The sequence below is a fragment of the Amia ocellicauda genome, chromosome 18 (assembly GCF_036373705.1).
Source record: "Amia ocellicauda isolate fAmiCal2 chromosome 18, fAmiCal2.hap1, whole genome shotgun sequence".
Taxonomy (NCBI): Eukaryota; Metazoa; Chordata; class Actinopteri; order Amiiformes; family Amiidae; genus Amia; species Amia ocellicauda.
In genome coordinates, this window is record NC_089867.1 from 1,002,824 (window position 1) to 1,028,691 (window position 25,868).

Sequence of the window (25,868 nt, forward strand, 5' to 3'; positions counted from 1 at the left end):
TTTGTAGTGGAGATGAGTGGTACCCGGTGGGGTCTTCTGCTGTTGTAGCCCATCCGCCTCAAGGTTGTACGTGTTGTGGCTTCACAAATGCTTTGCTGCATACCTCGGTTGTAACGAGTGGTTATTTCAGTCAAAGTTGCTCTTCTATCAGCTTGAATCAGTCGGCCCATTCTCCTCTGACCTCTAGCCCAACAAGGCATTTTCGCCCACAGGACTGCCGCATACTGGATGTTTTTCCCTTTTCACACCATTCTTTGTAAACCCTAGAAATGGTTGTGCGTGAAAATCCCAGTAACTGAGCAGATTGTGAAATACTCAGACCGGCCCGTCTGGCACCAACAACCATGGCACGCTCAAAATTGCTTAAATCACCTTTCTTTCCCATTCAGACATTCAGTTTGGAGTTCAGGAGATTGTCTTGACCAGGACCACACCCCTAAATGCATTGAAGCAACTGCCATGTGATTGGTTGGTAATTGCATTAATGAGAAATTGAACAGGTGTTCCTAATAATCCTTTAGGTGAGTGTATATATGTGTGTGTGTGTGTGTGTGTGTGCGTGCTGATAAGTTCACATATAATTGCTAATGCTGTTATCACACACATACAGCTCTGGAAAAAATGAAGAGACTACTTAACATTGATTTCTGAACTTGGAGTGGTCTCTTAATTCTTAACACATTACCTTGCAAAAGTTTTAGGAAGGTGTGAAAAAATGCTTTGAAGTAAGAATGCTCTTTCAATTAACTAAATGCAAAGTGAGTGAACAGAAGAAAAATCTACACTTGCACAAAGTCAGGGATTTTGTAGGCATATAGTCAGGTGTATGATTAAACAATTATATCAAACAGGTGCTAATGATCATCAAGTCAATATTTAGGTTGAAACCATCTCCCCCCCCACCCCCCCCCCCCCGCTGCATCTGTCTGTGCCATTCCCCCCCCGGGGACAGCAGGGTGACATGTGACACGACAAACCCTGGTGTCTGTAAGATTGACACAGGTGTGTAGTCAACAAACTCAGATTTCAAAGGATATGCAGATTTGGCCGTTAGCCAATAGAATCTATGCACAAGAGGAATGCATAACCAAGCTGTTATCATTGCGCACCGGTACAGTCGCAGAGCACCTTGTCACACATGCAACATGATGGCGGAGAGTCATATTTAGAAAAACTGGATCCTGAGGTGGATTTGTAAGTAGTATTATTTGGTTACTGGTATTATTTCAGATGTGAAACATGACTTTCCACATTGACATAATAAACAACATGCAGTTTATTATCTGTGTTATGTGGATTGTGTTACTCAAAGTTATGTTCTGAGCATATATAAACATAATTAATATGGTTAAGAGTTAAGATAATAATAAGAGTTATGGGCTTTTGAAATTGGGCCAGTCCTTTAAGGAGGATATTCTAATTTTTGACTGTCAGCTTTAATTTTGGAAGTGTCATGATGGAGTCTGATTGTTGTATGCAGCATTGTTGTAGATATATTTGATGATTTGTCAGCTCATAAGGGTGATAACAGCATCTTGTATTTTAATTTTAATTACATTTGATTATTTCCTATAAAGTGATGTTTCGTGTTTGCTAGTGTGATGCCGTGCTAGGTGGGCAGTGACTAGAAACCCTAAACTTCGCTGTAACTCCCCAGACCCAGGTGGACAGGGGTGGGATAACCCAATGGGCTACATATGCTGCAGCCCAGGGCCTCGGACTTAAGGGGAACTCAGCTCAATTTTATGTAGTCTAATAAAAATATACATGTTTTCTTAAGTAATTCCATCCTTTCAAAACTAAGGTCAGGTCATGTATTTCCCACATCCTTATGGCAATAAACCAATGAGATGCATCCTATATATGTTCTGTCCCTGGAGAAATTCTGTCCTAACAGTTGGTTTCCAAATCCTCTCTTCACTGATTGGGTCATTTACTTCTTGCGGAACTAAGCAGAGTGACAGTCCAGAGAGCCTATGACAGGTTATTTTAAAGAAAAGTCAGGAGAAAGTAATACTGGAGTTTGGAAATGTGGAAGCAACAGTTTTGGAACTGTGAAATATAAGTAAAATATACTGTTTTATATATATTAACAACAGGGACTCGGGGACACAAATGGAAATTGGGCTTCAAGGCATTCAAAACGGAAAACAGGAGACACTTCTTCACACAGAGAGTTGTCCCAATCTGGAACAAACTCCCCGGCGATGTGGTTGAAGCTGAAAATTTGGGAACATTTAAAAATAGACTGGATAAGGATCCTTGGATCACTCAGTTATTAATGGACACCAAACGAGCACGATGGATCGAATGGCCTCCTCTCATTTGTAAACTTTATTATGTTACTTAAGATCGTAATTCCACAAACCTGTCTGATTGTCTCCTGATTAACGACCTCAAAACTGCTCATTTACTAACATCAATGCAAATTATTTGATTGTAACACATCACTGAGACACATTTGCTCCCTCCTGTTCATTCCTTCTCCCACCTTAGCTTTTACTATCCAGGATATAAGACCTCATTTATTGTATTCACTTGTGTCAGCCAATAAATAATAATAATAATAGTAAAGGTGATTGGCCACATACAAATTACTGATAGGTGTCTTCTGCAAGTGGCTGGCCACTTAAAAAAAGATTGAGAAGCATTTCCTGCAGTGTCTGGCTGCATTAAAAATGTACAGTATCTCTTCCCACATTGCATGGTCTCCGGGTCTGCAGCTATACATACTTGAATAAAAATGACAAAAACTTGATATTCGTGATACAAGTATTATAACATATAACAGTATCCCTTGTCAGGACAAGATGCGTTACAATATCCATGTCAGGACAAAATGGGTGACAATATTATCCCTGTTAGGACAAAGTGGGCGACAATATCCCTGTCAGGACAACACATAATACTATAATGATAAAAAGTTACAGATAGACGTGTGTTGCACACACATACACATATCGTAAATATGGCGTTACGTTTTGATTTAGTATTGCACACCATTTACATTGTCAATAGCGGCTTTGGACAGTGGGAAAGAGAGGAATGGAAGAAAACACAGGGAGAACATGCAGACTCCACACAGACTTTTACAAGTCATGATAAACACACGGAATAAACAGTTCACAGTTCAGTTACTTTCCACAAGAATTGCAGAAAATATTGCAAACTGCAAGCTTTTGTTTCTTGTTAAAAGCTCTGGTTGAAAGCTTCCATCCAAAAGAAAGTCAAAAATATAATTCATCAGAGAAACTTTGGATGTTACGTTCCCCAAGATGATAGCTAATCAATGTTTATTTTTTGTAGGTTATTTTAAAGCAGTAATATTTTATGTAGTTTAATGAAGGATAATATATAAAGTGTATGTTGGTGTGTGTAATCATGCTAGTGATTTTAGTATGATTACAAATGTATATAATTAACAAATTTTGTCTAAAACGGCAGTTTATAATCTTCGTCTACCCGCTAGCAGTCTAATGATGTAGAGTCCACCAAAACATTTAAAACAGTAGGTGATTGCAGCAGCCAATAGCAGGGTGGGAATGAGAGCCAATCGTAAATAAATTCCTCCTGGCCAATCAGAATGAACTTATGTTTGAGTCCTGGTAGGGATAGTCCTGACAGGGACATTTCATGGTACCTTTCTCACGCGAGTGCTTAGCACCCCTACCCTTCAAAGGAGGAAGAGGAAGTAGAGAGGCTAGGGCTGAGCCAATCCACGTGCACATCCGGGACACTGCCCTATGCTGATTGGACATTATGCAAATTTAGTTTAGAACTGTATAAGAATGCAAACCTGTAAGAAAGCTGTTTGAACACGCTCTGTTGTTCTTCCGGGCCGGCCTGCAATAAAGACTTCTTTTCCATTTGCAACACACCTCCTGTGCTGCCGTTTTCGTCCTTTAAAAATGTTGCAGGACATGTGGGTCTGTGGCTGGGGTCTGCCAGAGTGTTATCTTGAGGTCAGATTTCTGACCCCTGTAATGTTCATGGTAGTCTTCCTCGGAAGAAGTGTGGGATCCAAAGAACAGATGTCTTCCTTTGATGTAGTAGGAAAGGTCCGATCCCATGGTCGTCATTTAACAACTGTCAATTGCTCATTAATAAAAACAGTTCCTGCCTATCTGGAGAAAAGATTAAATCCACAAACAGACTTTTAACAAACAACTGTGGGCCCTCTCTCTCTCTGCAGTTTGATCCTTTCTATTATTGACAGGAATGTCTAGAGGGTATGCCCTGAACAACTTGCAAAATGGTTGTTGCTACCATAATACATTTACTTTGCTTGGTCTGCATATTATTATTAATATAAAACATATATATATATATATATATATATATATATATATTGAAGAGACATTATTAATATCAAATTTCAACAATTTTATTGCAAAAATATACACAACAATAACATTGTTCACTTTAGACTAAATTTATGTCAAATACATAAAAGTACATAGAAGATATTTAAAATAATTTTACTGTTACATACAGCACATCCAACTAATCATAAGGAGGTTTCAAGTTAAATATACAAATATATATGGCACTCCATCCAATTCCCCAGTGATCACATTGGATCTGTAACCTGAAAAGGTTAAAAACTCAAAATAACTAAATCTTTGAAAACCAGATTGAGATGGATATGCTTTTATTTTTTTGGAAAGCACTACTTCTCTCTAAAATAATGAGTTGTTAGGAGTTGTAATCCATTCCAATGACACCATAAAATCTCTGTTAAACTGCAGATAAGGACTAAGCTCTTTTTGCAAAAATAATACATTGTGAAAATAAATAGTATTCAAATAAAGTATACCATGGTTTCATTGAATAGAAAGATTCTGTATCAGTCTTATGATCTGCCACCATGCTTCTTTCGATTTTGAATGAACCTCTTCATAGCAGCATCTGGCACAAGGTCTGGCTGTTTCACATCTGCATTGCCACATCCAACAACAGGACAGCTGGATGAAAAACAAAAATAAAAATAAATATGCTAACTCGATAGCTAAATCATTTGCAGCTCAAGGATATGACTCCTGTGTTACTAAAATACTCATATAAACTGAAAGTGATCATCCTCAAGCCTGAGGGATTGTAGACAATGACCATGATATGAAATAATCATGTATCCCAACCTATTCCTTCAAAATCACTGAAACAAGTTATTTTCAATTTTTTTAGTGTGAAATGGTGTTCCACTCCAGTTCATTTGAAAAGTCATATTTTGTTGTCTGGAAAGTCCCATACAGCTTCAGTAATCTTCAGATTTTGAGGAGGCCATTCCATGCATTGAAGGATCTCAGTTATCCTATACCATAAAACTGGTAGCTAGATACTGACAACCTGTGAATCTCAAATGAAAAACTAACTTATTTAATATGAACCTATTTAATTACATTTCCAGTAGTGATGTCAACTACATCACACGTGTGTATATATAGTTAGGTCCATAAATATTTGGACAGTGACACAATTGTCATCAAACAACCAAAGAACAAACAGGAACTAAAGACAGCTGCAGTATGCAGAGCATCCCAGCATCTGGTGAGGTCTATGGGTTCCAGACTTCAGGCAGTCATTGACTGCAAAGGATTTGCAACCAAGTATTGAAACTCACAATTTAATACATGATTATGTTAGTTTGTCCAAATACTTTTGAGCCCCTAAAATTGGGGGGACCACATATAAAAAAAGGGTGTAATTCCTACACTGTTCACCTAATTTGGATGTAACTACCCTTAAATGAAAGATGGAAGTCTACACTTAAAGCTTATATTGATTGTTTCCTTTCAAAGCCATTGTGGTGGCATACAGAGCCAAAAATTGTGTCACTTTCCAAATATTTATTGACCTAACTGTAAACTGTTGTAGCTCCACTCTATTCAATTAATTGTTGTTCATATTAGGAGGGGGGTTCTTTGTGAGCTTAAGTTTAAGTTAAAGTACCTTAAAATATAAATGCAAAATGTATGTATTGTGATTGTTATTTAATATACTATTAATGCTGCATCAAACCGAGCTGGTTGTAAATAATATTTTATTTTTTCATCAATTCCAGGTTGTAGTTATGTATATTTAATTATATGCACAGAACATGGTTTTTATTAAGTCAAAATTAAAGGCACCATAATAATATATATATTTATTATTATCATTAATCTGGGTGTTAGTAGTAAGTCAGATTTTCAGTAACTTAACTGAAGGTTTTAAAAGGTGATGACGTTTATGCTGTGCACCTCTTGTGCTAGTGCTTGTTACTTATTTATTCCTCAAGGGCAGATTTAGGCAGAGTACAAGCTCTCTCTTCGATTGTATATTCCTGATGATTTTTTAAATTTAGTTTTCTGCTTGGGTAAATAACAAAACATTTTACATTGTGATTAGCAATTATTTATAAAATAAAAAATGTTTAAAATCCATTTCACATGTGTTGAATTTCACAATGCCCTGTGCCACCAATGAGTAAATCAGTGCAAATTTTTAAATATTTTTTCCACTGTGGTCCAAATATAAATAAATATATAAAAAAAAAAATCATCACAATTAGTTTCCCATTTTCAAATTACAGCTTTCTTGATTTCCTAAATATTAATTAGATTATTAATGAATGGCAGACTTGTAGGAATCGAGTCTGGGATTTAACTATTATTCCTTTCCAAAGTATAAGGATAAATAAATATCAAATACTACCAAGATTAGATGATGTTGTGTGGAGAAAATCTCTGTTTTGCTTCTAACCTGTTTACAAGCAGCAGCAGTAAAACTGGCCCCGCCTCCTATTGAAACTGAACTGCAATTAAACAGACAGATCAGAGAGATGGATTGGTGGCAAAACATGACAAGTTATTCTGATGCGTGCACTATTATACATAACAAATTATATTTTTCAAAGATATTCCAAAGTAACAAAAAAAAAAAAAAAAAACTCCAACAATACATAAATAACTAAATGTTCTTATTCGATAGACCTTTAACTACAACATACAAACTGGAGCATGTAGTTTTTATCCTCTTTAACCCTTTATACCCTTTTCCTGTTATTTTCTTCTATCTGTGTGTAGCTCCTTGATAGTTTGTGCCATATGCATTTATCTTATATCAAATTAATGAAAAATGTGTGCCCTTTCATATTATAAAGGGTTATTCAGCTGACCGAGTAAAAACTAGCCCTGTACATTCTGAGAAATGGCTGATTTCGCAAGGCTAGCAAGACCCTACATTCACAAGTCCGCGATCTGCCCCATTATTTTCAGCGATTGTTGAAATCATGTGCCGGAGAAAAAACGAAGAAAAGCTGGGAGCAACAGACATATTTCACGTGTACATCCAGAGCTTATATTTTTAAAGTGTAACAAGAAGGCCAAAAGGGGTTAATTGAAGAAAAACACAGTTATTATTTATTATTTGGCTGAAGTACTCATCCAAGGCTTTTCAAGCACTAAAATACAATGTGATATATAATATTATATAATTGTATGATAATATACAACATTGTGCAGGGTGACTACCAACATTTTTTTGCTTGTATATAAAATTTACTTTTACTAGTGTTAAGTATATCATAAGGAAAATTGACAGTAGACTGCAAACTCTTACAGAGTTTTGATTTTTACTTAATGTATAATATTAAGAAACATAAATGAACAGATAAATGGAAAAACATAACAACTAATCTTTTATTTTTTTAATCTGAGGTTTCTAAGAATCGTAAGTTAAATTCAACTTCAGATCTGAATCTCAAAAATCAAGGAACTGGACTCAGGCTATGGTGACTCGGACTTGGACCATGGTGACAGGTTTGCTACAGGTCTGCTGAATGGCTACAGAGACACTTGGAGGATAACAATTGAAATTCAGGTTACAAAACCAAACTGAGAAAAACACAACACTGTAAGCATTATGGCAATGTTCCTTGCAAGTGATCAGGTAAAAGCTGTTCAGATGCTTATATTGTACTTATCCTTTTGTTACACAACACACTGCCCATCACTGCATAGGTGGCGATGAGGCATGCAGCTGTGCTGCTCATTTGCTCATTTTGTTCCTTCCGCCAAAACTTCTAATGCCCCTAAAACGCTCATACACGCATGAAAACTCAAGAAACTCGCAAGTGTTGTAGACACATCTTATACGTACAAATGCAGTGAAAACTACACGTGTCGGTCACATGGTGCCGCCGCCATGTTGCGATTAGAGGCGAAATTGTGAAATGCTACAAAAATCTTCCTCTCCAAAACCAACGGACACATGCATATGCCACTTCATAGACATGCATACCTTATGCCACACTATTACGCTTGTTCATCAGAAGTTGCTCGGTCTCACGCTTTGTCCGCCAGGCTGCGTTTTCTGATTCAAGCTTTGGTGCCTTCTACTCCATGCCACTTATACCCACTGTGCCACAAATTGGTATGCATGACACTAGAACAGAGTATTACCAAGGTTGTTAAAGGCGAGTTGCCCCAGTGAAAAACATGGGTGCTGTGGGCCAATGAAAAAAAACGTATGCGTCACTTCAGACAAGTATCACATTACCTCTACACTGGAATGCAATACACATATGAAACTCAGCACCTATATTTATCTCTGTGCATTGAACATAAAACCTGATAATTAAGATTGTGAGGTACACGGTTAATGTTGGATTTAACATGTGTCCGCGTGCAAAAATGACAACAGCTAGTACTCCGGAACCCTAAAGCCCAGTGCCCTGAAACTTTCCATGTATTACATAGACACTGCTATCTAGCATGTCTGCAAGAGACAAGTGACTGTGTGCAACAACATTACAGCCACAAGAAAATGACTGTGCACAAATGCAAAATACGCGTATTGATAAACGCATGAAATTGACCCCAGAAAAACGTATCAGCAAAATTCAAAAACTCACCAAATTGTGTTACATTATGTCACTTATGACAGCAAATATCTTCAGAACTATAGCCTAATGTACTTAAATTGTCAGTGATTAAACTAGAAGAAAGATCTCTCAAAGTTGATGAAGGACACAAAACCTGGCTGCTGTATACCAACCAAAATGAAAGCTTCACATGTCAGCCACATCATGACATTCCTCATGTAGACCTCTACCTCCATCATGTGGCCAAAATTGGGAATTGCATTCTGCATCTTGAATGACAATGCAAACTTCACATATATGCTAGAATTAAGTGAAAAATACAATGGTACCTTACAAAATTGATGCACGCAATCAAGAAATTTATATTATACCTCACTGACATTGAAATACACACTTCAAGTGACAAAAGATTGAATACCTCAAATGTATACTACAGTGGATTAGAATTGAAAATTTAAAAGTGCAACTTCTAGTATATTGTTGTTCTTATACCTAAAAAGTAAAAACACCCTGCAGAAGATCCAACATTTGTGTATCCTTTAGCCCTTCAGCCAGTAGGACTATTTTTTTCTAGCTTAAGGGGCATATCTACATTTTACAAGACAAACTAATTTATTCAGCAGAAACTGCTCATAAATGTCAGTAATATATACTTATCTGCCTTTATCTAAGATAGGAATGTTTGAATATGAAGGAGGTAGGAGCTGTTTTAGTGTTAAAACAGGTGACCTGTCTACACAGTTGCCGTAGAGCTACATTTCAAACGAATGCTTTATAACATTCAAACACATTGTGATCTTTGCAGAAACGCTTGTGAATACTTCACTCACCGGAATTTTTTTTTCTGATTTTGCTTGGTTTTTATCATGTTAATGGCTGCCTCTTGGTCATAGTAGTGGTTACATTTTTTGTTCTTTACAGGATTCACCATCTCCACCTGTTAGGAATAACTATTATTATTACCATTAAAATAAAATAAAAACATTTAAGAACAAAAATTGCAACAGTAAAACTTCTTCTATTAAATCAAACAATAACATTTGAAATTTGACACACTGTAAGCTGATATATGAAATTATATCCTATTATTATTCATATATATAATTATCAATTGAATTGCTAAGAAAATCTATTAATTCTCTCTCTACGTAAGCAAACTATGTATTAAATTATTTGTATTCATTCACAAAGTTATGAATGTCAGCTGGTGATCTCCCCATTATCCAGAAAAGCACTTCACTGTAGAAATACCTGAGTGATGGGGCAAGTAGGGTTCATCTGACTTTGAGTCACAGCAATATCTTCATCCAGTTCTTCTTCTGTGCCTTCTGATACTGGGAAGTTAGCTTTAATCAGAAAAAAATAAGCACACAAGAATAACACAGATGAATATGGATTCTAATAGGGGTGTAACAGTACACGTATCCGTACCGTACCGTTCGGTACAGCACATTCGTTTTGTGTGCGGAACTAAATTGTAAATTCCGAGCCGTAACTTAGCAATTGAAAGCCGAGCACGTGATGCAGCCTCGTAAATAAATACGGTGGATGCAAACGACAAGCCAGAGCTTGAGCACCCTCCTGTATCCTTCAGTTGTCCGGCTTTCCAGTTTCCAAGGTGCCGGCATTGTTAAACTGAAAGCAGGTATGTTGCTGGCAGTACGTCGAACATGATTACTCATTTGAGATGGCATCATCCACATGTGAATATCACTGGAGAAAAGAGTGCAGTGCAAACCCTGCTGCCCATGGCATTTAAGCAACCTCTCCCTGCTAATTCAGACCGGGCAAAAGCAATAACTAAAGCCATAGGTATTTTTATCGCAAAGGATCTGCGGGGGGGCTTTCTCCGGTAAGAGCAGGGGGGGGCTGACAGTGCAACAAAATGCACTATATAGTTCTATGCGGGAAAATTCAACAATGCAACTAACGGAGACTATTGTAATTACTGCAGTATAAGAGACAATCTAATTGGAATTGCGTTTTTTGTTTTATTATCTTCCTCTAATGATTAAGTAACTCATCAAAATTCAAGGGGGGGCTGAGCCCCCCTGTTTACTGAAGCCCTGGAGCCCCGCGTGGTCGGCGCCTATGTCTAGACCCAAGTATGTTTTTATTTAAGAAAGAAAGATATGTACCTTTATGTGCCTTCCTTTGTTCAGGGAATTATGGCCAATTAGTCACTGATTACAAGTCTATAACTTCATAAAAAATAAAAATAAATTTTATGTTTTGCATGTTTTTTTCCACTGTACCGAAATTGTACCGAACCATGACTTAAAATGTGAGGTAAGTACCGAACCGTGACTTTTGCCCCTAAAACGCTCATACATGCAAGAAAACTCATGAAACTCGCAAGTGTTGTAGAAATCACTTATACCTATAAATGCATTGAAAAGTGCACTTGGTGGTGTCATGGTGCAGCCACCATATTGTGTTTAGCGGCAATACATACATACTTTAAATTACAGAAAATGAAAACCTCAAATGTATACTACATTGGATTGAAATAGAAAATTACACATTTAATAACATGCATTTAAACTACAAATGCCTGCTAAAATCTGAAACCTACTGAAGCCTGGAAGCCTTAAAAGTTTCATGCAACTTCTAGTTATTATTAGGCTTCCATGCACAAAGTGCTGTGAAAACGACACATGCCGAATACCTTGCCCTTCCTCTGCCAGGTGTCAGCCCACAACTGAATATTATCTAAGTCCCTTTGAACCTGTACTGCTGAGCCACCTATTTATGTATCATCTGCAAATTTGACAAGTTTGCTAACTATCCCAGAGTCCAGATCTAGATCTAGTCCAGATTCTAATCTAGATTAGAAAAAGCAAAGGCCCGAGTACTGATCCCTGTGGAACTCCACTAACAACCTCACTCCAGTTAGAAGCAACTCCTCTAATCTAATTCCTATACATCAACCAGTTCATAATCCATCTACTTACATTACCCTGAATGCCTACAACTTCCAATTTGAGGATCAGTCTTTGGTGTGGAACCTTATCAAAAGCTTTTTGGAAATCTAAGTATATCATATCATATCATATGCTTTCACCTGATCTACCGCTGCAGTTGCATGTTCAAAAAATTCTAATAGATTAGTAAGACATGATCTGCCTCGTCTAAACCCATGTTGACTATCTCCAAGAATATGGTTTTCATTAAGATACTCCTCTATTTTCTGTCTAATCATTTTTTCCAACATTTTACAAGTAATGCAGGTGAGACTGATTGGTCTGTAATATCCTGGCTCAGTTTTGTCCCCTTTATTGTGGATTGGTATGACATTTGCTGTCTTCCAGTCAGTTGGCACATCCCCTGTTCTAAGTGTGATTTGGAATATTTGAGTTAGTGGCCTATAAATAATTTCCCTCGTTTCTTTAAGTACTGTTGGAAATATACCATCTGGCCCAGGTGAATTGTTGGTTTTTATTTCTGCTAGTCCCTTTAGTACCTCCTCCTCATTTATCCTGATCTCTCTTAGGATTTGACTAGACTGATTGTTAACCTGTGGCATGTCATCTGTTTTTTCTTTTGTAAAAACCTCTGTGAAATACAAATTTAGAACATTTGCCACATCTTGTTCATTTTCCAAGATACCTCCATTTTTGCCCTTAATCTGTTTCACTTCCTCCTTTATTGACCGCTTGCTGCTGTAATATTGAAAAAAGCTCTTTGCATTAGTTTAGCTGCAAGAGCTGTTTTTTTCATTGCAGCTCAACATATTCTATGTATTTTTTTTCGTCTCCATCCCTTTTGTATGCGCTATACAACATTTTCTTTCTCTTGATATTTTTTTCCATACCTCTATTAAACAATTTTGGCCAGTGGTTTTTGTTCCTCAATTTGCTAAGTTTTGGTACAAATTGCTCCTGAGCCTCAAGTAGTATATTCTTAAAATATACCCATCCATTTTCAACTGACTCTGTATCCAATGTGCTCCATTCTACCTCTTCTAAGTGCCGCCTCATACCTTCAAGGTTTGCTTTTCTAAAATTGTAGACCATTGTTTGACTTGGACCTTGTTTTTTGAGAGAATGCTTCAAAGCTAACCATGTTGTGATCACTACTGTCTGTCTGTCAACTACTGTCCCCCTGACTCTATCTTGGTCATTTGAAAAGATCAAGCCAATACATGCACTCTCCCTGGTTGGTTCTCTGACAAATTGAGTTAGAAAGCAGTCATTTACCATCTCAACCATTTCTATTTCTGCTTCTGTAGTCCCCACTGGGCTTTCCCAGTCTAAGTTTGGGAAATTGAAATCCCCCATTATAACAGCCACATCCTTGCTACATGCAGTCCTGATTACACTGTACAATGCAGCATCTTTCTGAATATCTGCCACTAATCCTCCAGATCTCTTGTCCAAAAATTTCACTCACAAAGATTCTGTTCCGTTACTGGGATCTAATACGAGTTCTTCTGCCTCAATGTCATTATTCACATATAATGCTACCCCACCCCCTCTTCGATATTGCCTTATCTCTCCTAAACTGTGTGTATCCTTCCAACTTGTATTCGTCCCCATCATTTTCTGTAAGCCATGTTTCTGTCACTCCTACAACATCATAGTCACATGCTAGCACTGTGGCTTCCAAGTCTAACATCTTGTTCCTTATACTCCTGGCATTGAGGTACAAACATTTCAGGACTTTCCTACTAGCAGTTTCCCTTGGTTTTCTTTCCTTAGAGAAACATCTCCCATTATCAGAGCTCCCTGCCCCACTGGTTCCTAGTTTAAATGATTCTCAATTTCACTGCACATACGCTCTCCCAATGCATTAGCCTCCCTTCTGTTTAGATGTAGACTGTCCAGTTTGTACAGGTCCCATCTATCCCAGAAGAAAGACCAATGCTCCATAAACCTAAACCCTGCTTCCCTACACCAAGCTTTCAACCACATGTTAAACTTTCTAATCTCTGCCTGTCTATCTGGCCTGGTAAGTGGTACCGGAAGTATTTCAGAGAAACTACCATGGAGATTCTGCTCTTCAGTTTTGTTCCCAACTCCTAAATTTGTCTTGCATAACCTCTGTCCTACCTTTTTCTATGTCATTGACCATGACCAGTGGATTTCCCCCGGCTTTGGCCAGTAGCCCATCTACTAGTTTAGGGAGATCTGCAACCTGAGCGCCAGGCAGGCAAGATACCATGCGGGTCTCCTTGTCACTAGAGCACACTGTGTGATCTACACCTTTAAGAATTGAGTCTCCTACTATAACTACCTCCCTCTTCTGGGGGGGGAGTGGGCACCATGGTGCTCTGGTGCTCAACTGCCCCCCCATCACCCTCTGAGCTGTCACTGTCCAACTCGGTGTACAGCAGTTGGAGCCTGTTGGGCAATTCTAGCTCTTGGGGTGTCTCTAGGGGTTGTGCATGCCCTTTTCTGTGGTTACATCCTACTGTAATTTAGGCAAACTACAGACAATGCTAACATCAATTAAGGCAAACTTAAAACAAAATGAGCAATGCTAAGACTGGTCTGAAACTAGTCAAACAACAAGATGGCTGCCTCTCACCTGTACTCTCCTGTCTCTCTCTGTGGCAACTTGTAAATACTTCCTGTGCCAAAAGACTAACCTTATCTCCACTCCCCTTCCTCCAGAGTCCACTCCTTTTCATCTCTGGCCCCTAAGTAGTGGAATAACTTTCCCATTGAGTCAAGACAGCTGAGACCCTGAACTGCTTCCAGCAATTACTCAAGATGCATCTTTTCAGACTGTACTTGTAATTGTAGTAGTTTATTCTCCTGTGTAATTGCACTTATACAACCATTTGTCATACTTCTTGCATTGCATTACTAGTACTCATTTTGTTTATTTGATTCCCCCTATGCCCCCTTCCCCTTAGGTTTTAATGATAACTTCACATTACAGAGCAGATTGAGAGGTCACTCGGCCATCCAGGAGATTACTTGGATGAATCAAGTGGTTACACTCCTACAGCCACCAATGTAAGTGAGAAAACATAGGCTGAGATTTCAATTACAGTGACAGGTTTTCATCATTCTCTCTCATCCAATTGTTGTAATAGAGCATGAAATATTTATGAAATAGTAGTTTGTTCTTCACATGCAAAGTCTCAACAACAGTCTCCTCTTCCAGTGATTCTACTGCACACAGGTGGCAGACAACAGATGGTGACACAGAACCAGAAGGCAGCATTGATCTGAGCAACCACAACTGATTTCAGACAGGAGGTTTATGGTGCAAGGACAGTGGACTGATTCTTCTGACTTGGAAGAAACAAAGAAAAAGCACTGAGGAAAGATGTGTTGCAATACCTCAGTGAGAATCCTAGTGATAAAGTCACTGACCCTCTTAAGTGGTGTAAGAACAATAAACATTGCAGAACTAGCCAAAGGGTTTCTGAACATCAGTGCATCATTACACCATGTGAAAGGCTTTCTTCAGCAGCTGGTGCTCATGACAAGAATACGTGCCAGCCGTGTTGATATTTATTTATTTGCATTGCAACCTCAAAGAATGTTTCTTTTACAACATGTTACTTTGTTCATAGGATACGTTTTCTAGAAACAACTTCCACAAAAATACTACTTCTCATTCCCTTCAGGAAAGGTTTAGTTTTTTGTAATGCTAAATATACCTTAAAGTTAGGGATGCCGCGAATATACGTGAGCTATCATTATTGGCCAATATTAGTAAGATTTGAACACTAGCTTTAAAATGGACGATATTTCTGACGGTGCTGCTTTACTGAGTCCGTGTTATGACCAGGTCATCTGGTCACACCAGGGGCAGGATTAAATAAAAAATGTCCGCAAAGTGCAAACCCGAAAAGTTGCGGAAGAGTCGCAGGAAGGAATCTTGCAGCTCAGCTCCTCGCTGAATTAAATCTAAAATATGAGGACCTGGGAGGAGACTATTTTTCTAGCATGGCTTCCAAGGTGGGCGGGCAGAGCGAGAGGCACCACGAGCCAATCACAGCTTGCGTCCCAAATCGCACACTTGTTCCCTCATTCCCTTCCCTTGCAGGGTGGAAGTACTCCGGTGGCCATCTTAAGGGCTGTCCCAAACCCTTAGGGAACGAGTGAAGGGATTAGGCTAATCGAGCCGTTTGTGCCCTTCAGTTCTCCCTTTGACGAAGTGTACAAAAGAGCACACTTATGCGGAAGTCCCAGAAATCTTTGCGTTAAAGGCGGAGCCATTCAACTGGGAAAATACAGCAGCGTATATATAAATACAGCAGGTGTATATAAATGTAATGTTAGCTAGACAGTTGTATGAATTGTTAAATTATGTATAAAGGAAATAATACATAGATAGATAAAATAAAATGATTATATAATCATGATTTAAATATACAATTTGAAAGTTAAACCAAAAAATGTTTTGGAAACTATCATTTAATTAATTACTGAAGTAGTATAAAACTAGGAGGTGATATTAAGGAACAGTGTATTTCAAAATTATTATTATTACTATTATTTTAATTAAATACAAATACAAGAAAAGACTGCATAGGTACTTTTTCAGACAAAGGCAAAGGCGCTGAATGCTGGCGCTGAAGTGTGTCCCATTGAGCGCTTTTAGTTTCACCCTACACCCTCCTCACTCAAGTGCACACTCTGTGACGTAAGCACAACGTCACGCAAAGTGTACACTTGTCGAAGGGTGTAGGGAGCAAGCGTGCGATTTGGGACGCAGCCATAGTGTCTGAAATTGAAGAGAAACCGGAGGCGGAAGAGCAGGGCGGTCCTGCGAGAATCAGTGATGGGTCAATAAAGCAGAGAAACACAGCGATCTGGCGCTCCGTGCTGTGAATCCACAGCATTAATCTTCCTGCTGACACAAAACTACAAGCCTATACTTTGTAGCGGTTACAAATATGAGTTGAAGAAAAAAATATAAAATAAAAACCGAAGCCGCCATTGATGAAAGATGTGTAGTTGGGTGAATAACAGATCAATGTAAATATTTTATTCAGCGTCCACTCCCCAGGTAACACACAACGTTGCCACAATGTTGAATTATGATGCTACAACGTTGTGGCTACATTGTGTGTTAGCTGGGTTATGTGTAGTGGTGCAGATTAAAAACAAACTGACACACCGGCTACAAATGCTGTATAAATGGGTACAAATGCAAGTCGCCCTGGATAAGAGCGTCTGCTAAATGACACATAATGTAATGTAATGTACAAAACTCATAGTGGTTACACTTATCATTGGAAGAAACTAGCAACTAAAAATAAGCCGCAAGTGTTCATTGGAAATCAGCTGTTTCCGCCGTTATGTAGGAGTTTCTATGTGAATGCAAGTCTCCTGTTGTGATGCCCGAATTCATCAATAACATCAACAGACATTAGTGTGAGTCCTTATGTACAGGTGCGCTGCCCATGAAGACTTTCTTCTGTCATAGTGGAGCGCAAATATGTTTTAAGTAGCTTTTGCTCACTGAACATAATTTGTAATATGAACACATTACAAACGACATACCCCTGTACTTATTCATTCGGAAGGTTAAGCCGCCCACTTCAACATATCTGCCTGACTAGCCTGGCAGGTGTAATAGTATCGGAGCTCTGAGTGTCTGAGCTGCGGGTTCGAGTCCCGCGCAGGGAGCCACGGCACCATGCCCCCCTAAACACGCCACTGCTGGACACAATGTTGTGATATAAACAACTATTACAATTTTTATTATCATCACTTGAAAATGAACAATGATGTGTACAAAGTACATCATTTTAATATCACTCAATGCCATCTACTGTAAAAAGCAATAAGTACAAACTTTATGCTCGGTGTCTCAAGGTGCAGTACTGACAGTAGACCCTGCGATACAGCGCACCTGCGCACTCGACATATCTCACCAAAGAATGTGTGCACTGTGGCCACACTGACAAAATATGTAATGAAGAAACCAGTGTTCAATGTTTACACATACATGTTAAATATATGATCGTGTTACACAGATATATTTACACTTGTACCATTGTCTAAATTGCATTACAGTACACCTCTGTAATATGCCCGTTTGTGTGTGTGTGACATCCGACCACACGGAGCCTGCTTTGTGTACTGTGTACTGTGTGTGTGTGTGTGTGTGTGTGTGTCTGTGTGTGTCAGTCAATGTAAAATGTATTACTTCCACTTCATATAATGTGCCTGGGATAAAGGCAAAATATTGACAACCCCCTAAAAGATTGTCTGTTCAGATTATTTTTCTAAGATTATATTTGTTTCCAATCCTAAATCTACATTGTGCAAATTTGCCTTTAACGGATTATGTATTTATTTATTTAGTTAATCTACCCAATGTGCAGTGCACAAACCTCATACACTGGATGTGTACTGGCTTACAACTTACGCAACCATATATGCCTGTACATATTCCATAAATATCATCCAGACGTCTCCATGATATACCTATTCATGTTATACTGTATGTTTACGTTACAGTCGCTTTGACAGCAGTGTCACTTGATGCAGTGTTCATCTCTTAAAAGTTGCGTTCAGTCCATATAGAGAGAGATGCATTCATTTTTGAAAACCTTGTATGTCTGAACTTTTATTACAAAATGCTTACATTAGACACACATTCAATCTGCGGTGAATGCGTTACTGCACAGGCTTCTAGGGTACAGATACACTTTAAGAAAGAAGACTTACACGGATTTCTAGTAGGTATCTGGATGTGAGTGACAGTGAATGCTCAACTCGTGAACTTCTGGTTGATATATTTTAACAATACGTATGCTAACCTAATATAAACGGATACTGCCCGGCATTACCTTTGCCCTTCTGTTGGATATACCCGTCAGCAATAAGCTGTTTCTCACTGGTGAGTGCATTTTCTCATTTTAAAATTGACAGGAACACAGCCCACCTTTCTGTTACGTGTAAAACTTTAAACTAATGCCAAATGTATCATGCATGGAAACACTGAAAACGTACGCGCCGCTTCACACAAGTATCACATTACCTCTACACTGGAATGCAGTACACACATGAAACTCTGCACATGCGTGTATGCCTCTGCCTTGAAGAGAAAACCAGAGAATGAAGTTTGTGGGGTACACGGTTTAGCTGTGATGTTGGATTTAACATGAATTAAAGGGCTGGATTTGAATTGAAGTGCTGGAAGCCTATTGTTTCTGTTAGGATTTTATTATTATTATTATTATTATTATTATTATTATTATTATTATTATTATTATTATTATTATTATTTTCCTTCCGCCAAAACTTCTAATGCCACTAAAACGCTCATACATGCATTAAAACTCACGAAACTCGCAAGTGTTGTTGTAGACACAACTTATACCTACAAAAGCAGTGAAAACTACACGTGTCGGTCACATGGTGCCGCCGCCATGTTGCGATTAGAGGCGAAATTGTGAAATGCTACAAAAATCTTCTTCTCCAAAACCAACAGACACATGCATATGCCACTTCATACACATGTATACCTTATTCCTTTAACACCCTTGGTAGGACTCTTTACTAGTGTCATGGTAAACACATGAGGCATGGAATAAGTCTGGTTGCTCTCCTCTGAACTGCCTCTAAAGCAGCAATATCCTTCTTGAAATATGGTGCCCAGAACTGCACACAGTATTCCAGATGAGGTCTAACTAGCACATTGTACAGTCTTAACATTACTTCCTTTGTTTTAAATTCTACACTTTTGACAATATACCCTAGCATTCTGTTTGCCTTTTTTATTGCTTCCCCACATTGCTTGGATGGAGAAAGTGAGGAGTCCACATAGACTCCTAGGTCTTTCTCATGCGTTACTTCATCTAGATCTGTACCTCCCATAGTGTAATTATAGTGGACATTTTTGTTACCTGCATGTATTACCTTGCACTTGTCCACATTGAATTTCATTAGCCAGGTGTCGGCCCACAACTGAATATTATCTAAGTCCCTGTGCTGCCAAGATTGTATCTGCTGAGCCACCTATTTTAGTATCATCTGCAAATTTGACAAGTTTGCTAACTATCCCAGAGTCCAGATCATTAATATAGATTAGAAAAAGCAAAGGCCCTAGTACTGATCCCTGTGGAACTCCACTAACAACCTCACTCCAGTTAGAAGCAACTCCTCTAATCGACACCCTCTGCTTCCTATACATCAACCAGTTCATAATCCATCTACTTACATTACACTTATACCTACTGTGACACAAATTGGCATTCATGACGCTAGTACAGAGTCCTACCAAGGCTGTTAAAGGCTAATTGTCCCAGTGAAAACCATGGGTGCTGTGGGCCAATGAAATAAAATAGTCGCTTCAGACAAGTATCACATTACCTCTACACTGGAATACAGTATGCACATGAAACTCAGCACCTATGTCTGTCTGTGCATTGAACATAAAACCTGATAATTAAGTTTGTGAGGTACACGATTAAGCCGCAATGTTGAATTTAACATGTGTCCGCGTGCGAAAATGAAAACAGCTACTACTCCGGATCTCTAAAGCCCAGTGCCCTGAAACTTTGCATGTATTAAACAGACACTGCTATCTATCACGTCTGCAAGAAACAAGTGACTGTGTGCAACAAACATAGCAGCCACAAGAAAATGACTGTGCACGAATGCAAAATACACATACTAAAAAAAGCATGATATTGTCCCCAGAATAACCTATCAGCAAAATTCAAAAACTCACCAAACTCACCAAATTGTGACAGCAAATATCTTCAGAACTATAGCCTAATGTACTTAAATTGTTAGTGATTTGACTAGTACAAAGATCTGTCAAAGTTGATGAAGCCAACTTGATAGGACACAAAACTTGGCTGCTATTCACCAACCAAAATGACAGCTTCACATGTCAGCCATATCATGACATTCCTTATGTAGACCTCTACCTCCGTCATGTGGTCAAACGTGGGAATTGCAGTCTGCATCTTGAATGACACAATGCAAACTTCACATATATGCTGGAATTAAGTGAAAAATACAATGGTACCTTATAAAATTGATGCATGCCATCAATAAATGTATATTATACCTCACTGACATTGAAATACACACTTCATCTGACAAAAGATTGAAAACCTCAAATGTATACTACAGTGGATTGGAATTGAAAATTACACATTTAATAACACATGCATTTAAACTACAAATGCCTGCTCAAATCTGAAACCTACTGATACAACATGGAAGCCTTAAAAGTTGCATGCAACTTCTAGTTATTATTATTTCTAAATGGCTGTAGCTGACATTTAAATAAATAAATACAAATAAAATCACAACACCACCTTACCTAGAACACAAATAAGTGTTGATATAACTTTACTATTAGTTTATTTCGGACAGACTAAAATAAATGACAAAACGGAATACCCATTGACTATAATGGGGAGTGGAATGCCCATAGACTACAATGGGGAAAACAGAAGGACTGCCTATATCTCCAAATCCCACACAGGAATCCTAAAATCCTGAATACACTTTTTTTTAAATAACCTCAGATAAAAAATGTAAGTGGAATGACATGGAATGACAGCTGCTTTCTATGGAATGACAGGCCTGGGGTACTGAAAACATAGCACAAATACTGCCTATTAATCTACACTCACGTAAAGGATTATTAGGAACACCATACTAATACTGTGTTTGACCCCCTTCGCCTTCAGAACTGCCTTAATTCTACGTGGCATTGATTCAACAAGGTGCTGAAAGCATTCTTTAGAAATGTAGGCCCATATTGATAGGATAGCATCTTGCAGTTGATGGAGATTTGTGGGATGCACATCCAGGGCACGAAGCTCCCGTTCCACCACATCCCAAAGATGCTCTATTGGGTTGAGATCTGGTGACTATGGGGGCCAGTTTAGTACAGTGAACTCATTGTCATGTTCAAGAAACCAATTTGAAATGATTCCACCTTTGTGACATGGTGCATTATCCTGCTGGAAGTAGCCATCAGAGGATGGGTGCATGGTGGTCATAAAGGGATGGACATGGTCAGAAACAATGCTCAGGTAGGCCGTGGCATTTAAACGATGCCCAATTGGCACTAAGGGGCCTAAAGTGTGCCAAGAAAACATCCCCCACACCATTACACCACCACCACCAATCTGCACAGTGGTAACAAGGCATGATGGATCCATGTTCTCATTCTGTTTACGCCAAATTCTGACTCTACCATCTGAATGTCTCAACAGAAATCGAGACTCATCAGACCAGGCAACATTTTTCCAGTCTTCAACTGTCCAATTTCGATGAGCTTGTGCAAATTGTAGCCTCTTTTTCCTATTTGTAGTGGAGATGAGTGGTACCCGGTGGGGTCTTCTGCTGTTGTAGCCCATCCGCCTCAAGGTTGTACGTGTTGTGGCTTCAAAAATGCTATGCTGCATACCTTGGTTGTAACGAGTGGTTATTTCAGTCAAAGTTGCTCTTCTATCAGCTTGAATCAGTCGGCCCATTCTCCTCTGACCTCTAGCATCAACAAGGCATTTTCGCCCACAGGACTGCCGCATACTGGATATTTTTCCCTTTTCACACCATTCTTTGTAAACCCTAGAAATGGTTGTGCGTGAAAATCCCAGTAACTGAGCAGATTGTGAAATACTCAGACCGGCCCGTCTGGCACCAACAACCATGGCACGCTCAAAATTGCTTAAATCACCTTTCTTTCCCATTCCGACATTCAGTTTGGAGTTCAGGAGATTGTCTTGACCAGGACCACACCCCTAAATGCATTGAAGCAATTGCCATGTGATTGGTTGGTTAGATAATTGCATTAATGAGAAATTGAACAGGTGTTCCTAATAATCCTTTAGGTGAGTGTATATTGCATTAGTTTACATACAGTTTCCCATTTACACATAATTGTCGGATAAGGTTGAACAGTGTACATCAATGTAGATGACACATATATACACACCGATCAGCCATAACATTATGACCACCTGCCTGATATTGTGTAGGTCCCCTTTTTGCCGCCAAAACAGCCCTGACCCGTCGAGGCATGGACTCCACTAGACCTCTGAAGGTGTGCTGTGGCATCTGGCACCAAGGCGTTAGCAGCAGATCCTTTAAGTCCTGTAAGTTGCAAGGTGGGGACTTCATGGATTGGACTTGTTTGGCCAGCACATCCCACAGATGCTCGATTGGATTGAGATCTTGGGAATTTGGAGGCCAAGTCAACACCTTGAACTTGTGATTAATCAGACCAGGCCACCTTCTTCCATTGCTCCGTGGTCCAGCTCTGATGCTCTCACATGCCCATTGTAGGCGCTTTCGGCAGTGGACAGGGGTCAGCATGGGCACCCTCACTGGTCTGCGGCTACACAGCCCCATACGCAACAAAAGATGCACTGTGTGTTCTGACACCTTTTGATCAGAACCAGCATTAACTTTTTCAGCAATTTGAGCTACAGGAGCTCGTCTGTTGGATCGGACCACATGGGCCAGCCTTCGCTCCCCACGTGCATCAATGAGCCACTGTAGTATACATTTGAGGTTTTCAATCTTTTGTCAGTTGAAGTGTGTATTTCAATGTCAGTGAGGTATAATATTAATTTCTTGATATATATAATTAATTCTATAGTCATTCCAGGCCTTTCATTCCATGTCATCCCAATTTTAATTTTTAGGATTAGGTTATTTTAAAGAAAACGTATTCAGGATTTTAGGATTCCTGTGTGGGATTTGGAGATATAGACTGTCCTTCTGTCATTGGGCATTCCGTTTTGTCATGCATTTTAGTCTGTCCACTGTATTTTACAGAAACAACTCCAGGGATCGTCAGAAACTCGTTGAGCCAATCAGAGGACAGGCAGACAGGAGCTGGATCAGCTGCTATTATTCAATTATGCATCAAAACTTGCACATAAACATACACAAGAACAATAATAATAAAACAAACATTACACAATACATTGTATAACTCAGTATGCACATATCTTAGCAGACATATACAATTATAAAACAAAGAAGCGGTTATAAAATTAGCAGGAAACTGAAATATGATATAGCTAGTGAAAGCACTTTGAAATGGCTCCGTCTCTCTATTACAGCTGTACATCAATACAGTAAGCACGCTTTTCAACACTACAGTGCCTATAATATAAAATAAATAGCATCAAACAGGTAGTGATCAAACACTGATCCAGAGACCTGGGTTGCATAGGAAAGAAACTCGCTGAGCCGATCAAAGGCAGGCAGACGAGCGCTACAGCAGCTGCAAATCTGCTAATACATAATGACAATAATATATAAATATATGACTTGTAGAAAATCACATTTCAGGAATCAACACAATTATAACTCTTTCACAATTACTATTTTGTATTACAAAGCCCAGATTGTCGGCAATATTGTATTCAGTATCCTACCGCATGAACTAAGAAAGTGTTTATATAACTTATTACATTTGAGGAGTACACAACTGAAACGCCGTATCTAATTTAAATATGTAGTGACATAGAAGAACAGATAAGCGGGAGGAATTCACACGTTTTGTTTCTTTGATACTTGAATTAATTTTGGTTTGGCGAAGCCCAATAAATAAAGCGCGACCCCATCTTTCAATCCGATGGTCGAAATGAAACACTAATTTCGAACGATCTTTGATTTCGATTGAAAAATGTTCACTCTACTGATTAATACTGGTGGCTAGATAGCGAGTTCACTGACCTCACTGCTGCTGGATTGGAGGACTGACTTCAAATCTGTGATTAATGGACTGACCAGCCGTAACATCACGACACACAGTGTGATTGGCCTGCTGAGTGTTGTGGGCGGGATGCTGTACATTTGAATGTATTGCTCCTTCATTTATTGGTCTATTTGTCTGTCTGTCGTCCACATTTTGTTTTTCCATGACAGTCTACAAAATGTGTACTGTAACGAATGCCTTTTTAAAAGTAGCAAAGTACAATACTTCGCTCAAAATATACGTAAGTAAAAGTAAAATTACCACATTAGAAAAATACTAAAAAAAGTACAAGTACACAAAAAAGCTACTCAATTACAGGAACGAGAGTAGTTGTAATTCGTTACTTTCCACCCCTGGGTTTATAGTAGCGGCTGTGTGAAAGCTGCGTTTTATTCTCACGCATTGTGCAAGAAAGGTGCTGCGAGAAGGTAGTTTTGAGGTGCAAATCGAGTTATATTTAATACCACGACAGTTTAGCAGCGTGATTTCCATTCGCAGACATGCCGCTAATGCTTCTGAGAGCGACTCGCAGCATGAACATTTTTAAGTTAATCCTGCCCTAGGTTATGCGTTTTTGCGATGGGGTCCCTGGTCACAGATCATTTGAACCACTGGCTCGCGAGTATGAGACTCAGTTCTTGGTTTATGGTTGTGTAACGAGAGGCGTTGTGGGATAGAGTCTTGAAATTAGCTGCAGCAAAGTTAAATTAACTAAAATAAATTAAAAAGAAACATGACATATTGCATTGTTTGTATATCTATATGTAGCTTATACCACAATTCGGTGTTTGAAGATCTGCAATTGATTGATAGCGCCAAACATTTTTTATGAAGTTTGAGATTACTACCATAAAATACAGTTAAACTACTGGAAACAAACAAACTTTAGTATACATTCTAATGCAGTCTAAAATGCCATGCTGCTTTGTTGTTTAGGCCTATGCTTTGCATGACCATTTGTAAAGCATGTTCCACTGAAGGTTGAACATTCCCTAATAGCATTTATCACAGAGTGTAGAAGCTCTCTGTGAAGATACTACATGGATTAGTAATACAAAACACATCACATACAGTAAACATAAAGCTGTGTGTCAAAACTAAAGGCTTTTTTCTCTGCACACCGCTGTGAAAAACCATCATGTCCTATTGAGTGACAGGGAGCAGTGCCTCTCAGGGCGCAGCGGTACCGAGATTTTCAGTTCCTTCCCTTCTCTAAAAGCTCAAGCCCAAATGGTGCTTTCACTTACACCCCTAATGAAGGTGTCATTTGATAGGTTACTTCCCCACCAATAGCATGTTAACAGCCTTTTTGTACCCGAAGTTAGAAAAAAATAGGTTTGTTTAAGTTTGT

General features: G+C 38.8%; 1 protein-coding gene across 3 annotated transcripts in view; it reads right to left on the bottom strand.

Moving 5' to 3' along the window:
- Positions 1–4,368: 4,368 nt before the first annotated feature.
- Positions 4,369–25,868, bottom strand: part of nsmce2 (NSE2 SUMO ligase component of SMC5/6 complex) — a 49,101-nt gene continuing 27,601 nt past the window's right edge. For 2 of the 3 annotated variants that reach the window (XM_066690747.1, XM_066690748.1), the window contains exons 5-8: positions 10,115–10,209; positions 9,694–9,800; positions 6,742–6,793; positions 4,369–4,964 (exon numbers count right to left, since the gene is read on the bottom strand). In XM_066690747.1, the coding sequence (XP_066546844.1) occupies positions 4,824–4,964; positions 6,742–6,793; positions 9,694–9,800; positions 10,115–10,209 (395 nt within the window). In that variant the 3' untranslated portion in view covers positions 4,369–4,823. The remainder of the gene's footprint in view (positions 4,965–6,741; positions 6,794–9,693; positions 9,801–10,114; positions 10,210–25,868) is intronic. The other variant, XM_066690749.1, reaches the window with a different exon arrangement.